At 40.4% G+C, this 15,740-nt stretch overlaps 1 protein-coding gene across 2 annotated transcripts; it reads left to right on the plus strand.

Moving 5' to 3' along the window:
- Positions 1 to 305: 305 nt before the first annotated feature.
- LOC144683632 (mitochondrial glutamate carrier 1-like) lies at positions 306 to 14,987 on the plus strand. 2 transcript variants are annotated; one of them, XM_078546851.1, is made up of 10 exons: positions 306 to 433; positions 5,001 to 5,113; positions 5,918 to 6,043; positions 6,545 to 6,600; positions 11,250 to 11,340; positions 11,735 to 11,853; positions 11,954 to 12,149; positions 12,655 to 12,809; positions 13,657 to 13,732; positions 14,597 to 14,987. In XM_078546851.1, the coding sequence occupies exons 2-10, from the start codon at positions 5,094 to 5,096 to the stop codon at positions 14,748 to 14,750; spliced, it is 993 nt and encodes a 330-aa protein (XP_078402977.1). In that variant the 5' UTR covers positions 306 to 433; positions 5,001 to 5,093; the 3' UTR covers positions 14,751 to 14,987. The 2 variants fall into 2 exon arrangements, with proteins under 2 accessions (XP_078402977.1, XP_078402978.1); XM_078546852.1 differs by lacking the exons at positions 306 to 433; positions 5,001 to 5,113 and adding an exon at positions 8,747 to 8,834 and having other exon boundaries at positions 5,961 to 6,043.
- The last annotated feature ends 753 nt before the right edge of the window (positions 14,988 to 15,740 follow it).

Raw genomic sequence — 15,740 nt, forward strand, 5'->3', positions numbered from 1 at the left:
AATCCTGATCACGCGGCGAACACGTAAGTGTGGAGGAGCCTGATTGGTTCACACAGTTGCCGCTTTGTGATTGGTCAGCCTTCGAACCGTTATTCGACGTCAATTTGAATAGGTCACAATGAAGCGGGTGGGAACCAATAGGATTGCGCCGACTCAGCATTCACTGAGCAGACTGGTCAGCGGGTGGGGAGGAGGACCCGCCTCCCGAGTAGCTATAGCCAATGGAATCGCGCAGACTCAGCGTTCGCTGAGCGGATTGGCCAGCGGGCGGGGGGAAGGCCCCGCCTTCCGGGTAATGATAACCAGGCGAGTGCCGTAAGCGCCCTTTTGACAAGCGGCCGCCATCCTGCCCAAAGCCCAGTCACACAGCACAGTTCAACCGCTACCGAGAACCTGCTCATCCCCACCGGGCACCCAGAATACAACCCGATCGGTGAGTATCGCAGCACCACACCCGGCGGAGAGGCGGGGCCCGATCCCGGCATGGAGAGGTGCCGGGCAACCACCGGCTGCCGAGGCATAGCGGCTTCTCCCCGCTCCGAGAGGAGGGAGAGACCGGCAAGGGGACTGATCACCCGGGGCCCGGGTGGATAGAGGAGCGGGAGTGGGTTGGGGTTGTGATGGTGATGTTTGGGGTAGTGGGGGTTTTGGGGGTGATGGTGATGTTTGGGGGGTTGGGGTAGTGGGGGGGTTGGGGTAGTTGGGGGGTTGGGGTAGTGGGGGGGTGATGGTGATGTTTGGGGGGTTGGGGGTTGGGGTAGTGGGGGGGTGATGGTGATGTTTGGGGGGTTGGGGTATTCGGGGGGTGATGGTGATGTTTGGGGGGTTGGGGTAGTGGGGGTAGGGGTGGGGGTGATGGTGATGTTTGGAGGGTTGGGGTAAGGGGGGGAGTGGGGGGGTTTTGGGGGTTGGGGTGGGGGTGATGGTGATGTTTGGAGGGTTGGGGTAAGGGGGGGAGTGGGGGGGGTTTTGGGGGTTGGGGTGGGGGTGATGGTGATGTTTGGGGGGTTGGGGTAAGGTGGGGGGTGATGTTTGCGGGTCCTGTGGGTTTTAAGGCTCCATTCTGTGTTCTCTAGAGCAGTTAGATCTGAATCGTGGCAGCTCAGTTCCAGTTTTCAGCTTTATTTATGTAATTTTGATTAGCCATAGGTAATCCTTCATTGCCACTGTGAAGCAGTGTTGCCCTGTTTAACATGGGGAATGAGGGCAGATTTCCAGAACAAATAGCATCAAGTTGGATGTTCGGTATCTTCAGCCTGAGTTTTGTGTTCGAGTAGCTAAGAGCAATAGTGGCAAGTGCCCAAAGTTAAATCACCAGATTACATCATTTTAAGTGAGGGGAATTATCTGACTCTTAATCACATGCTTAATTGGTAATTTCACGCAATTTAGTGGGAGGCATATGCACATGGGGAAACAAACCCTTGTGTAAGAATGGACTAACTGGTTGTTGAATGAGATTGGCTAACTGTGGGCTCGGAAATGAAACTGGAACCCTTGTGCACCATATGACTCAGTTTTGAGGAACCATCGAGTTGTAATTGTTTTAAGGAATACTATTACATATGGCGGGAGGCTCATACCTTGTAAATGACAAAGCAGTTGTGTTGCATGGATGTCAGATTCCATGGATTTGATACCGTGTGTAGTAAGATCAAGGAGTTTTAGTTTTGTTACCCTTCACCATTTTCGTGTAAGTGTGTAGAGTCACTTCTAAATTGCTAGACCCACATTTTGGCAGTGAAGGAATTTTGACTCAAATTATACTTTGCAGTGGCTAATGATAACTAACAGAACAAGTCGTCAGCCATTTCAAACTAATGGCTTGAGTTTTTGAGTTGTGCCAGTGTTTGCTTTTAGCTACATAATTTGCTTTCAATGTTATTGCCTTCAGTTGAGTAGTCATTGACTACGCGAGCAAAAAGATTATGGATTAATGCTGTGGAAATTGTTTGCCACAATTCAGATTGGTATTTTCTTTGTTTCTTGATTTTGTAGTTCTGCATTAATTGTATTTTCTATCTTGCCTATGTTTTGCTTGTATTTCAGCATTTGAATTGGTGTTCAGGTGCAATGTTAAAATGTTTCATTGATGTTAAACTGGGGAGGTGGCAGGATATAAAACTAGTTGACTCACAGAAAAATGTTTCAGTGGTAAGAGTTTAGGGGGTTTCCTGTGGAAAATGAAGTGACATTTTGTTACCACATCCTGGAGTCTGATCAGAATGCTTTGACCTTAATTGGAGATGTATTTTGTTTTTACTTGAGCTTGCTGTCAGGATTGTGTGGCTTTATTTTTCCCATGCTGTGTAATGTTTGGAAGTGCAGATACATACACAATCCTCTAACAGTAGGAGATACTAATAATGTCCATTATTGCTGAGGTATAGAATTGTCCACCGTGCCTTCCACTGAAACTGATGTTCCAAATGGACATCGGTTTGTTACGGTAAGCCTATTCACCCGACTGCTCTGGTGAGGGAGGAGTGGGTGGGACTTTTTGCTGAAAATACTTCTAAGAAATGCAGTGCTAAGTCAAATTGTGCTTAGTAGCAGATGGATTCTTCCTGTAAATCTGTAATGAGCTGGCATTTGTTTCAGAACTCTGAAGTAATCTGATTTCAGGAACACTGAAAATAGACCTTTTTGAGGCTTTTAAAAATGTGCTGCAGGCTCATGTTGAAGTTATTTCTGTGGCTGTGCTGCAAATGTTAATAATGTCATTAGCTTTGAGAAATTAATTCCCTGATCTGTTTTATGAATTTCCTTCCTAAGCTGTTAATCTGGGAAAGTTCCTAGACATGGAAGGGTCAATTAATTTTTCGTGTAATAGCTACTTTTTTGGTAAAAGCAACCTTTTGCCAGATCCTACAAAGATAAAGTCTGTGTGGATTGAAGTGCTCTGAATAATTCCAGCCCATAGAATTCATTTAGAATCTCCCAAGTGACTGCAGAGTAGTACCAAATCATGTCTCACACATTGTGATCATGAAGTTGAGTGGAATTTAAGAATTTGGGCCCAGTGCTAGACCTTGCGGCAGAATCACAGGTTCATGCTAGAATACGTCGCCTGAAGGGTTATGTGATCTGAAGGTACAGATCATATTGCATAGCATTTGCAACTTAATAGCTTGCTGACTTTAGGATTGAGCCTCACGGAACAAGATTATTTTCTTTAGACCACCCCCACCCTCTCCCCACACTGTTTTTTAATTTTACTTCAGCTAATTTACCAACTTGTAATATTCCATGCCACTATAACCTGACAGGCTGTCTTCTGAAACCAAGTGTCCATTGATAGCTATTCACTGAGCTATATACTATGCCACTGAAATTAGCTTACAAGTGATAAAAATTTACAACCTTTAGCCCATGGCAGGCAAAATACCCAGTATTAAATTGAGTACATAGAACATTCTGTGATTTCACAGCAGTTGAGGGAATATGGGATTATTGGTTTAGATGGATTTAGATTTAAGTGGAAATCATCTGACCTGTACTGGTCATATTGCAATTCAGTAGCATTTTGGGGCATTCTTTGAAGAGAACAGAAAACAATTGGATGCATTTTCCCTTTTTAGAGTGCATTGTTGTATCTTGTATAGAATCATAGACTGGTACAGCACAGAGGACAGCCATTTAGTCCATTGAGTCTGTCCCAGCTCTTCTAAAGAGCAATTCAGTTGCTGTCCCAGCAATTTCCTCATGTATTTATCCAGTTTCCTTTTGAAGACAGTAAAATAAAAGCAAAATACTGCAGATGCTAAAAGCCTGAAATAAAAACAGCAAATGCTGGAAAAACTCAGCAGGTCTGGCAGCATCTGTGGAGAGAGAACAAGAGTTAACGCTGGAACTCTTTCATATTGGACTTGAAATGTTAACTCTTGTTTCTCCCTCCAGATGCTGCCAGACCTACTGAGTTTTTCCAGCACTTCATTTTTCTCATCCCTTTTCAAGACTACTGCTTTATTAAATCTGTATCCATTGCCCCATCAGGCAGTGCATTCCAAATCCCTACCACTTAAATGTGTGAAGGAAGTTTTATCTCCTATCACCTATGATTTGCCAATCACCTTAAATCTATGCCACCATTGGAAACAAATTATCTATTGGGGGGGGGGGGAGAAATGTCTCTTAGACTCCTCAGCTTCTTTGGTCTATCCACATAACTGTAATCCTTCATCTTTAGAACTCTAGCAAATCTTTTATGTTCCCTCTCCAAAGCTTCATGTCCTTTGTAAAGTGCATTGCCCAGAAGTGGACACACTACTCCAGCTGCAGCAGAATTCATGTTTTGAGATTTGTTATTTCCTGGCTTTTTTATACACACTGCCTCTTTAAAGTCTAGGGCCTCAAATGCTTTATTAACTGCTCTGTTAACCTGCTTCTTGTCACTTTTAAAGATATGTGCACAAGCAGGTTTGTATCTGCAGGGATACGATGACATGGTTTGTCTGGGCTTGAGCTGTAACCAAGGCCAGACAATAAGATTTTCTTCCATGTCTAGAGTTTTGGCATCTGTTTGAGTTGAGTAATCTGTTGAATGACCAGTACCTGGCAAGAATCAGATTAAATTAATCACCTTGGAGTGGCTTCAGGGTAGTTTGAGGTGTACTGGATTGGGTAAATCTAACGCTGCAAATAAATTGGTTCAAGTGCACATAAATCTAAAATGAAGTTTCTCTGTATCTCAAATTTCATTGGTAGTCTAGTGTTAATACTAACCAGGAAGTCTAGAATTTGAATCCTGCAATTAACTTCATGATATCTGGGATGGAGGGGTGGGGAAAGAAATCATCCAAGGTATTCCTGCACAGGAGTACTTATCCATTGAGTCCTGGTGAAGTAGAATTAAGTCAGGATTCATACCTCTTGTAATGGGATTACCACTCTGAGGCACAATGCCTCCGAATAGTAATTTAAGACCTGGTTGCATAAGTGTACTCTGCACATGACTCTTAGTGTTGGTAATTATTAGAAAGACATCATTTGTTCTACAGAATCCAGACTGCACTTCCCGGTAACTGTTCAGCTGTGTTGTGTGAACTTCTCTAACCATCTTGTTACTGCATGCTTTGAAGAATACTGCAAATATGTCCAACAACAAGATCAGGTAGGCACTTTTCCGCTTTTCACAAGTTAAATGTGTATTGTCTATTCAATTTATAATTGCATTCGTTTGTACCTTTCCACCTCTGTCCCGGTGGTTGAAGTATGCCTTTGAGCTTTGTTCATGTTCCTACCATGTTGCAAGTGGCACCAAGTGCACTTGCATTTTGGGTGCAGCGCAGTTCAACCTGGGAGTTTCAGGTCTGCATAAGTCTGTTATTGACAGGAAAACAGAAAATTCTTGAAAAACTCAGCAGCTCTGGCAGCATCTGTGGCGAGAAACAGTTAATGTTTTGAGTCATGTATGACTCTTCTGCTTTTTATTCACTGAACTGTTGGGAATATGATATTCCAGCACCCTTAACTGCAATTGGTGCTGACAGCCAGGGTATTGTTCCATCAATATGGGTAGGTAGTAAGATTTCAGCCCAGTTACTCTTTTGTGAGTCTTAGCAAGCTGTTTTCGGTCTCTAGAAAATATCGCGGCTGAACCACGTAACCCATATGCCTGGACTTTTCATTAAGAATCACTGGTAAATGATCAGGGGCAGAAAACCTGGTTGGAGTTTTCTCCATTCTGGCCCAGGCACTCAAACCACTGGGTCCCTATTTGTCTTCCTGATAAAACCTGAGACTATCTGCTTTGTCTTGCTTAGTACCATATTGTGGCACATTTGCCCTCCAAGTCATCCTGTTCAACTGTGATTTAAAAGTTCTGTTTAAAAGGTCATTTAACACTTAAACATTATATTTTAAAATATTACACAGCTTCCAACTAAATGTTCGCTTCCTTTTGTTCAATACTCAGCCTCCCTGCTAAACTCATCAATGGCGGAGCTGCTGGATTGATTGGAGTAAGTTGTGTTTTTCCGATAGACCTGGCCAAGACCAGGCTGCAGAACCAAAGGAGTGGGCAACGTACCTACACCAGCATGTGAGTTGCATTTGTACTAAACTGGCAATTTCAAATTAGAACATGAACATACTTTCTCACTGATTCCAATATGTATTTGCCATTTGGGTTCAGCTAACACTTCAACTTTCAAACTTCCTGTGCTGTATTACTCTGCAGTGGGTCTAGAATATGTTTTATACAAGATTTTAAGCTAATTGAAGTTAAAATCCAACTTCCAAGCAAGCGGTTTCAACATTTTTTGTTGCCTTTTTGAGCACACAGCTGCTTAATCTGTTCAGTGGAAGTTTATAACAGTCAAACTAACTTGTATATAATGCACTTTATTCTTTAAAGAAAAAAAATGACAGTGGAGTACAGCAGCTGTTAATTGAGCCTTGCTTCAATTTAGAAAGCTTATAAAAGCCTGGAGGGACAGAGCTAGTTTCAAATGCTGTGTTTCATCCTTAATTTCTTTGGCAACTCTGTTGACCTGAGTTCTCATGCTTCTCCTTTGTAATTATCTTTCTCTTGTGTGTCAAGGGTGGACTGTCTGATTAAGACTGTGCGATCTGAAGGATATTTTGGAATGTACAGAGGTAAGGATTCTGCTTCCCAACATTAGAACGAGTGTGCAGTGATACCTGAGTTTTTATAGAGGCCACATCTCACTGGTGACTACAGTATTTTTCTTCCACTATGCAACTTACTCCAACTTGTGTAGATAATATTTTTGAGAATACCATTCTCATAAATTTAGTTTTTCAGCAAGTACTTAAACTTACACTGGACTGAATTTGAATGCCTTTTGAATATAATAGCATTAATTGTCACTGTTCAAATTAGTGCTAAAGGCCTGTAAGTTTCTTGCCTTCCTTCCTGATGGCTTGAATTGTGTTGGGGTTCAGCACCAATGCTGCTGGTAATCCTATGGTACCTCTTTGTGGTTGCTATTCTTCATGTATAAGCTGAAGCCACTCCTTCCTCCCCTAGCCTCGCCTGCATATCCAGCATGTGTCACCAGGTGGCACCTAGAGCGAGGACTCAGACTTCTTGCCATAAGGCTTGTGGTGCTGAGTGCAACTGCTTAGATCAGCTAGCATGACATGGGTTAGAGGCCTCAATTTCTCAAATACAGTGGCATTAATTCTGAACATTAGTTGTAACTGAATATCTAAATGAAATATGTTGAAGATTTAACAAAAACCCTGAACATTATTTAAAAACTAGATATGGGTCAGTGGTGTAGTGTCAGGCCATTGAGCACAGTGTACTGTGTAGTTCATGCAGCTAAAGTGCAAGTGCCATTGACTTAAATGTTTGAGAACTGTGCAGTAATTGGGCATGTTTTCAGGAGACAATGTTCTTGAGGCGAATTGTAATAGATTCAGCCTAGTACTGTTACCAAATGACCACCAGTTGATACACACCAAATTGATGTAAAGTCCATTTCTTGATGCCTATGCACTGAAAAAATGGGACCTCATGAAAACCTTGTACAGATCCGAGCTTTAGAGTGAGGGGGTAATAATCTTTTTTCAGCAGTTTGTATTTGAGTTAATAAATGCTGAGGAGAAAGATATTGATACTGGCTTTTTTAAGGGCAAGCTGTCAAGTTTCATCCTTGGGGTGGGGATGCAGAAGTAGTTATACATGTAGCATTGGATATTTCTAAAGGCAACAGGTGGTGGTGGTGAAGCTTAATAGTGTAATATAATACACTGAATTATACTTGTCCTGGAAAACCTAAATTTACTGACTGAATTCCTGTCTGGTTGTACATAGACAAAGTAACTTATAGTAACGTTTTTGTGATGAACTTCTCAGGTCAGATATCTGAGATTGTGGTTAGACCATGATTGGCTGAAGAAAAAAGCAGCCTTTGGAGTTGACTCCTAACCATTTAGGCTAGTTTTGGTTGAGACAGTGGAAATGCAAGCAAAATGATTTAAGGGGCAATGAGTGGAATAAGATGTATTAGATATAATATACCTGACAAGGTGAAACAAAGCAGCATTATTGCTCTTGTCCCTTTGGCTTTAGCTGAATAATCTAGGACTGGCTGCTGGCAACATGAGGTTAAAATAGTTTGGGTCAGCTGATTAGTGCTGGGTTAGTTGATCTCGGCCTGAGTGTTGTGTATCTGAAGCTGAGAGTTAGGGAGGGGAGAAATCTGTTTCCTCCTGGTTGCTTTGCAGTGAACCCTAGTGGAAATGTTTGGCTTAATTGTAATGTTCTTTGTGGCCATATAGCTTCCCGGTGTTTGCTCTTGTGACTTATTTGAGTCATGGCTATTGGGGTATTGTACCAGAGGGGACACAGAACCTGAGGTAACGCAGAAATTGCAAGTCATTTAAGTAGTACAACCTAATAGGTTTTGGATCAAGCCTGACCTTCTGGGGGAGGTAAATGTAAATAAAAAGAATACACAGAATTCCAAGAAATTAGGCCTAGCTTAATTTCTACTTTGCATAGTCTCAGCAAAACCTGCCTATATGCTTTCTGTTTAATCAGCTAATGTTAAATACCATTAATAGCACAACCCCAAAGTAGACCTGTGACCAAGAATGAGATCTCCTGAAGACATGCCTATTGATGAGGTGTTTTAAGTTTAGGAGCTCATGAAAGCCATGCCCTCTAGATATTTAAATGCAAAAAGGGAGATGTTGATGCCAAGTGTCCACTACTTAATAAAAAAACTTGGAGGAAATGCTGTTGCTTGTATCTGTGTTTTTCATGTTACAGACGGTCGCCAAGGATATTGAGGGCTAGCCGATCTGGCGAAGCCACGATGGATCAAATCATTAAATGGTTTACAGTACCACTTACTATTGTAATTAGGATCCATTTAATTCTATTTTCTGCATTGTTTAAAAAAAATCTTTCAGCAAAGATTCCACCTTGCTCATCTCTCAAAATATTCTCATCTGCTTCTTTCCCTCACCTCCCTTTATTTCGTAATTAAAACTGCCCGCAGCATCTCTACTGATTTCCCTTTCTGCCTTGGTTTGCAAAGAAACTCTGTGAAATTTTAACCAATTAGTTTTGATAGTGACTTTGCATTGGGGTGGAAATCTTTTAGTGGCTATTGTCTCATTTGTCCAAATGGGCAGAATTTTCTCTACTGTAGTGTGCAGATAGAGAACTGTCGATTTAGGAGTTTTTGGGAACACTTTCATCTACATGGTATAGATTTTTGGGATCTTGTGTAATTTGCTGCCCTTTGTGCTAAACATTTTAACTGGAAACTAGTATAATCAAGCTAAAGGTAGAAAATTAATTTCTGTTTATTTAACTACAACTAGCATCACAGCTGACCCTTTTCAAGCCACAATAGGGCAGTTGTTTGCTAAATAATCATCAGTGTGCTAAGAATTACGTTGGTAACCAATTTAAGATTCAGTCGGGCTCAGTGTGGTGCATTTGCATGTACTGAAAGCTACAGATATTAATACACAGGACCCTGCTCTTTGCAGACAAAGAACATGTACACGTTGCACCTGTTTCAGCTAAACAAAATAAGTGATAGCCATTTGCTGGTTCATGTCCCAGGGCAATGTCTTGACCCATCAATCAAGCTGCCTGGTTTAAAGTTCAAACAATGCTTGGCAGTTAACTATCAGCCACCATCAACTAGTGCCCTGTTTATGGCAATGCCTCTACCAATCAGAGTCCACTTGCCAACCAATCAGCACTCACGTCTCATACAGTAGAAATATGTTGTTTCCCCTGACACAGGTATTTTCTTGTCCTGATGAGTGTAAGATGAAAAGTTTCGACAAAAAAGCCTTGTTTTATTATCAATCCACAGTAGTGCATAGCAAATTGGCCTGTCCTTAGCCCCGATGCATTGAAGCCAATTGTGTTCACTCCAAAAACATAGTTGAAGTTAGTTAACATGGCACAAACCTGCAAAACTACATTACTCAGAATAACATGGCATATATTTTCCTGGGTGCTCGGAATTTCATGTGATTGCTCTTGATGATCTTTACTATAAAGAAGTATTGCTGACAATAGTCACCTTGATTGCTTATCAAAATTGTAGACTCTTAATTAGAAGTTTGATCTTGAGCAGACAAACCACCAATTTGATTTCATGGAGTCTTTATTGCTCCGTATCTTCATATTCTAGTCTGCTAGATCCTTTCTGTTAGCACTGTCAATCTTGCTTAATGATGCAAAAGTTTTAATCTGCATGCAATACCAAAATATTGTTAAGTCTAGCTATTTGCATCACTTCTGATCTTTCTCCTATTCTTCCTTTTCCCTGGAAATGTGTACTTGTGTAATTAGAATATTGTAATTTGTTGTATTTCACAGCAGATGTTCTGCTCTATCCCTTTTAAGCCTGGATTAGCCAACATTGGAGTTTATGCAGTATTTTAAAGGGAATATCTAACATTATAAACTACTGTTAAATGCCTAACCCTCCAAATTTCAACCCATCTAGCTGTGCTTAATATTCTGCTTGTAGTTCCAAAACTTTGAATTTTTTTTTGTAGGTGGTGATTTGACCAAATTCCCTCCCTCAAAACCTCTCTGGTTTCTTGGCCAAGTCTCCATCGTTGGAGCTTGGATGACATCCAGGAGCATCCTGATGGAGTCTGATCCTGTCATTTATATGGTGCCTGGAGATTTAATTATGATTATTAACCCATTAATTATCCACACTTATGTTGAGACCAACTGTATTCTACTGTAGTCCTCAGTGATCAGGCAAGCCAGTATTAGTTGTGAGCTTCTAGTTCACATGGCTCAGGACCCCACCTGATGGAATTGCTCCCAACAATGGAGGACTTGGTTCCACCCCAAAAAAAATGAAAGGGGGAGGGGCATATTATTATACCAGACCTCTGACATGCTGAAGCTTGCTCTGAATTTCATCCCATATATTAAGCTAAATGGAGGAGTAAAAGTTTCCTTAGACTTCAGGCTGTTTCTATCTAATTGTTAACTTTGTACATCCAGCCAGAATGTAAGATCACACATTTGGTGTGGAAGATGCCCCTTCCTTCTGTTGAGCCATTCCTCTTTACATCAGGTGCTCTGTTACTTGGGAGACTTGGAACAGTTGCTCAGAAGAGATTAATCTTTAAAGCTGCATAAACTCAGCGTTGTATTTAAGCTAAGGGAAAAAAGGATATTGACTTAAATATAGAAATCATATTGTGTCTAATCCATGTTGAATGTAAATGGAGATTCCATGGAGAGTAAGACTCAGTGGGGTGTGTTTTTTTTTTGATAGGTGCGGCTGTGAACCTGACGTTGGTAACACCTGAGAAAGCCATTAAACTTGCTGCAAATGACTTTTTCCGCCACTACTTGTCAAAAAATGGGTATGTTTTTGTCAGATTAGTTTTAGCATTAATAAATTGGGAGTTCACTAGATAGTTGCATTAAATGGGAAAACACTATAGCCTCATTTCTGTAATGTTGCTATGTGGCTAGCTTGTGCAATATAATGAAGAGTGGTGCATTTAACTATTTAATCTGCTCAGTTTATGGTGTTTGTGTATCATAGTACATAAAGTTTAATTTTGACATTCTTAATCTAAGATATTCAAGTTGTCAAACTTTTTAATAAACAGAATCCTAATTGTATTATGTCTAAAATACACCTTCAGGTTTAAATAGTGTTTTGAACTTAGTACCTATGTTGTATTTGTGTTTGGAATAGCATGTGGCATCTTGGTTTCCACAGGTGTTTGAATGTTTCTTTTCGCTTTTCAGGAAGGGCTTAAATGTGTTCAAAGAGATGCTGGCAGGTTGTGGGGCAGGAATCTGTCAGGTTATTATCACTACTCCTATGGAGATGCTGAAAATCCAGCTCCAGGATGCTGGCAGATTAGGTAACTAGTCAATTTACTCAAATTAAATAACACAACTTAATATAGCAAAGATTATATTGGATATTAGTGAGGATGCTAAACTTGTTTTCTTTTGATGCAGCTGCTCAGCAGAGATTGATATTGCCTTCAAGCTCTTCCACTAAAGTTATAGCCACCAACCCAGTTCTGAGTCGGGCATACAATGTTGGTCCTGTTGCTGTTACCAGACCAATGTCTGCTACCCAGATTGCCAAAGATTTATTCTACTCCCAGGGATTCAGAGGACTGTATAAAGGATTAGGAGCCACTATACTGAGGTACAATAGCTGGACACTTGTAATGTTACTGGATTTATTTATTATATATTTACCAACATACTATAGGAAACAATCGCTTGACTGGTATTTTACTGCCATGCCAAGACACCAGTAATATTGCCAATTGCCAGATTACCTGTTTAATCCCAGCAATGCATTCAATGTTGCACAGTTCAAAATGTTCTCAAATGTAACCCAAGTTGAAAGACACTCTCACACCAGTGGGTGTTTTTCAGAAGTGTTATTGCCAGAACATTTTGCATGCACAGCATGTGACTTGTCCCTCTGCTGCGGTCATTTGGGACATGTAGGCTACATTCCTCAGTAAGGTGCCTGGATCCTTAATGGGTTTTCACAACTGAGCTACTGAATGGTTAGGATGCTTAACATAACCTTGCTATGTAATGCAATCACAGTGAATAAGCTGACAGCACTATGTAGCCTTGCCAATTATGTTTGTACAAAATTTGTTCTCTCGATTGATTATGTTCCATTTTACAAACAGGGATGTTCCCTTCTCTGTTATCTACTTCCCATTGTTTGCCAATCTGAACAAACTTGGACAAAATTCGTTGGATGAGAGAGCTCCTTTCCTCCATTCATTTTTATCAGGGTGTGTTGCTGGTTCGGTTGCTGCTGTAACTGTCAACCCATGTGATGGTAAGTATACTGTGTTGGACTTGAAAGATTTTTCTTCCATTATATGGGGGCAGAAGATTGCTCAATTGATGGCTATAGATGGGAATAACTATTTACTGATGTACCAGTTAGATTAGGCAGCAGCATTGCCAGCTGTGTTTTAGGGGCTGCTGAATATCAATTCATAGCAAGAATGCTAAATAAACTCCCCTGCCTAGTACAGGGTATTGATGCTAATTGTAGGACCTCAATTGTTGAGTGAGTTGTGACTTCCACTTTGTATCACAACAGTGACTACACTTTTCAAACGTGCTTCATTTAGTTGTCATGAAGGGTGCTATGTAAATACAGGTATAGGAATGAAATGCAAGATTAGGGCAAAGCTGGTGAGATTAATTTTGGACCAACTTTGACATGGTCAACTAAACTTAGAGTTTGTGATAAACATGATTTATAGAGTAAAATTGGGACAAAATGAAAATAGAATGCGCTAAAGTTATAGTTAACGGATTAAAAACCACATATTGCATAAAGTGCAGGAGTTTTGAAATGAATTAGTTTATCCACTGTATTCAGGATTCTCTAGGTTTGTAATTAAACTGTGGTTCAACTAGCAATTAGATAGTTAAAGCAGTGCAGCACACTGGAAGCACAACTCTTTATTGGTACTAGTTATGTGGCACCTCTTCCTGGAATCAGCTTAGTTCAGTTGGTGGCTATACAGAAAGCTGAAGCAGGGTGAGATAAAAGTACAGCACTCTGCTCCCTGTATGTTGCACATGTGGCACCAGGAACTTCCATTTTACACTATTATGAAAATGCTGAAACAGGCTACTTGACAGTAAATTGATATATTTTCATATTTTAGTGATCAAAACTCGTTTTCAGTCACTACATAAAGGAGCAAATGAAGAAGCCTACAGTGGGATTGTGGACTGTGCAAGGTGAGCAAAATCAAATGAACAGTTTGAGGAAGAGTTTTTAAAATGAAAAGCAGAATTCCACCCCATTGGGTATTGGTACAAGCACACAACTGGATCAGACAAACCAGTTACATTGTGCTTCCTTGCCCTGTCAACAACCTGTGACATTACAATGGTATTATAGGAACAGGTCTCTTCTGATGGGAAGCATGTTACATATGTTTCTGAAATAAAATAGCAATGGTTAAACTCCAAGGCTAACTGCTTACTGAAATGCAATCCTGGAGTTTTATTACACAATGCTGTTTCATTGTTGACATGTGAACTAAAATTGCTCCACTTAGTGGGACTGCAGGGAATCAGTTCTGAGCATATTCCTGGAATGGTTCTGCATATGACCTGTTTAAAAACTTCTGAGCACTATTCTACCATTATCAATGACCCTTTAATACCCTGCACAAGTAGGCATCCATTTTATTTGTCCTTGATATGTGGGCAGCACTGGCAAAAGTCACATTTCCCAGAAGGCGATGGACTGTTTCAAACATGTCTTGTGATGATGCTGCAACATGGTGTAAGGGAATTCCAAGATTCTGGCTATGGCTGCAGGATTGCCTCTGTCCAAACCCAGATGGTGTGAAACTTGGGGGCACTTGATTGTGTTGGCAGAATATTTGACCACAGGCTCCAATCACAGCTATACCTGACCTAACATCTCTGCATGCATTCTACCAGCCAGGGTTTGTAGGGTAGCTAGCTAAGAAATATTGTTCAGACATTGTTTGGTTTGTACCCTCTTCAAAATTATAGTCATTAAAATAAGATTTTAATTACTACAGGTTTTTGGAGTAATTCTTGGCAATTAATTTCATTTTTTCTCTACAGGAAAATCTGGGTCAATGAGGGTCCTTCTGCATTCTTGAGAGGATCTGGTTGCCGAGCACTAGTCATTGCACCACTCTTTGGCATTGCACAAATGACTTATTTTGTAGGAGTTGGAGAGTTTATCTTGGGATTTTCACGGTTTGAAGTGTACTAATTGTATCCATTCCTGAAGGACTGACTAAATTAGCCTGTATGCTGGAAAATCCCAAACAAGGAACCAAGACACTGCTGCGCAGCTACTGGAGGATTCACTCGGTTTACCTTTATTCAGATTCCAGAGGTGGTTGTGAATATGGGAATACTGTTTGGAGGATCAAGAATATTGGTCATCAGCCTCTTAGTTACTGAATGATTTGAGCTGGTTCTTTTGGAAAGATTGTCTTGGAAGTGTTGTAAAAGAATGCTTAAACTAAAGGGGCCAAACTTGTATTTCCCTCACAAGCTGCATACTTTTCTTAGCTTTGTGAAGAATTGGAACAGAAAATACACATTTAACAATTTTTTAAGGAAACATTTTTATACTTTATATATTGGTCACGTTTTCCAAGCCAATCTTAATTTTAAGGTTGGAGACCCTTAAAAGCATAACTGTTTTGGAGATGTTTGGGGGAAAGTTACTCTAGGTAGTCACCAAAGTGGTTTCATTTCAAAAAAGGAATATCTGACTGGACTTTAAAGTTAATATAGTGGGGATGGGGGATAAATTCAAAGAATACATTTTGCATTGACTTGAAGGAATAGTTTCTGGAAAACTGTTTCCATCATACATTCTTTTTAAATGCTTGTGCAAAACCACTCATTCAGTTAATTAGCTCTGAAGAATTCAGTATTTGGTTTGTTCCATATTTGGATCTACCCGTATGGATGAGGAACTGTGCTCCCTGCACTTGATCTGGATGTTACACCCAAGATGACCACTTTAATGTGTTCACATATTTGTAAAGGGCACATTACAGAATAGCCAAGACACTGACTAGTAGGCCCAATGTAGAGCATTTCATTTTCACTGGTACTATAATAGCAAAAAAAGCCTGTTCAGGTTAAATAATCAGTTTCAAAAATCATGAGACAGGATTCTCAACAATTTAGGATCTCACTGGAAACTGTCTTGACTGGAATTAATAACACTTGGAATGATGTCTGA

The sequence above is a fragment of the Cetorhinus maximus genome, chromosome 8 (genome assembly GCF_964194155.1).
Source record: "Cetorhinus maximus chromosome 8, sCetMax3.hap1.1, whole genome shotgun sequence".
Taxonomy (NCBI): Eukaryota; Metazoa; Chordata; class Chondrichthyes; order Lamniformes; family Cetorhinidae; genus Cetorhinus; species Cetorhinus maximus.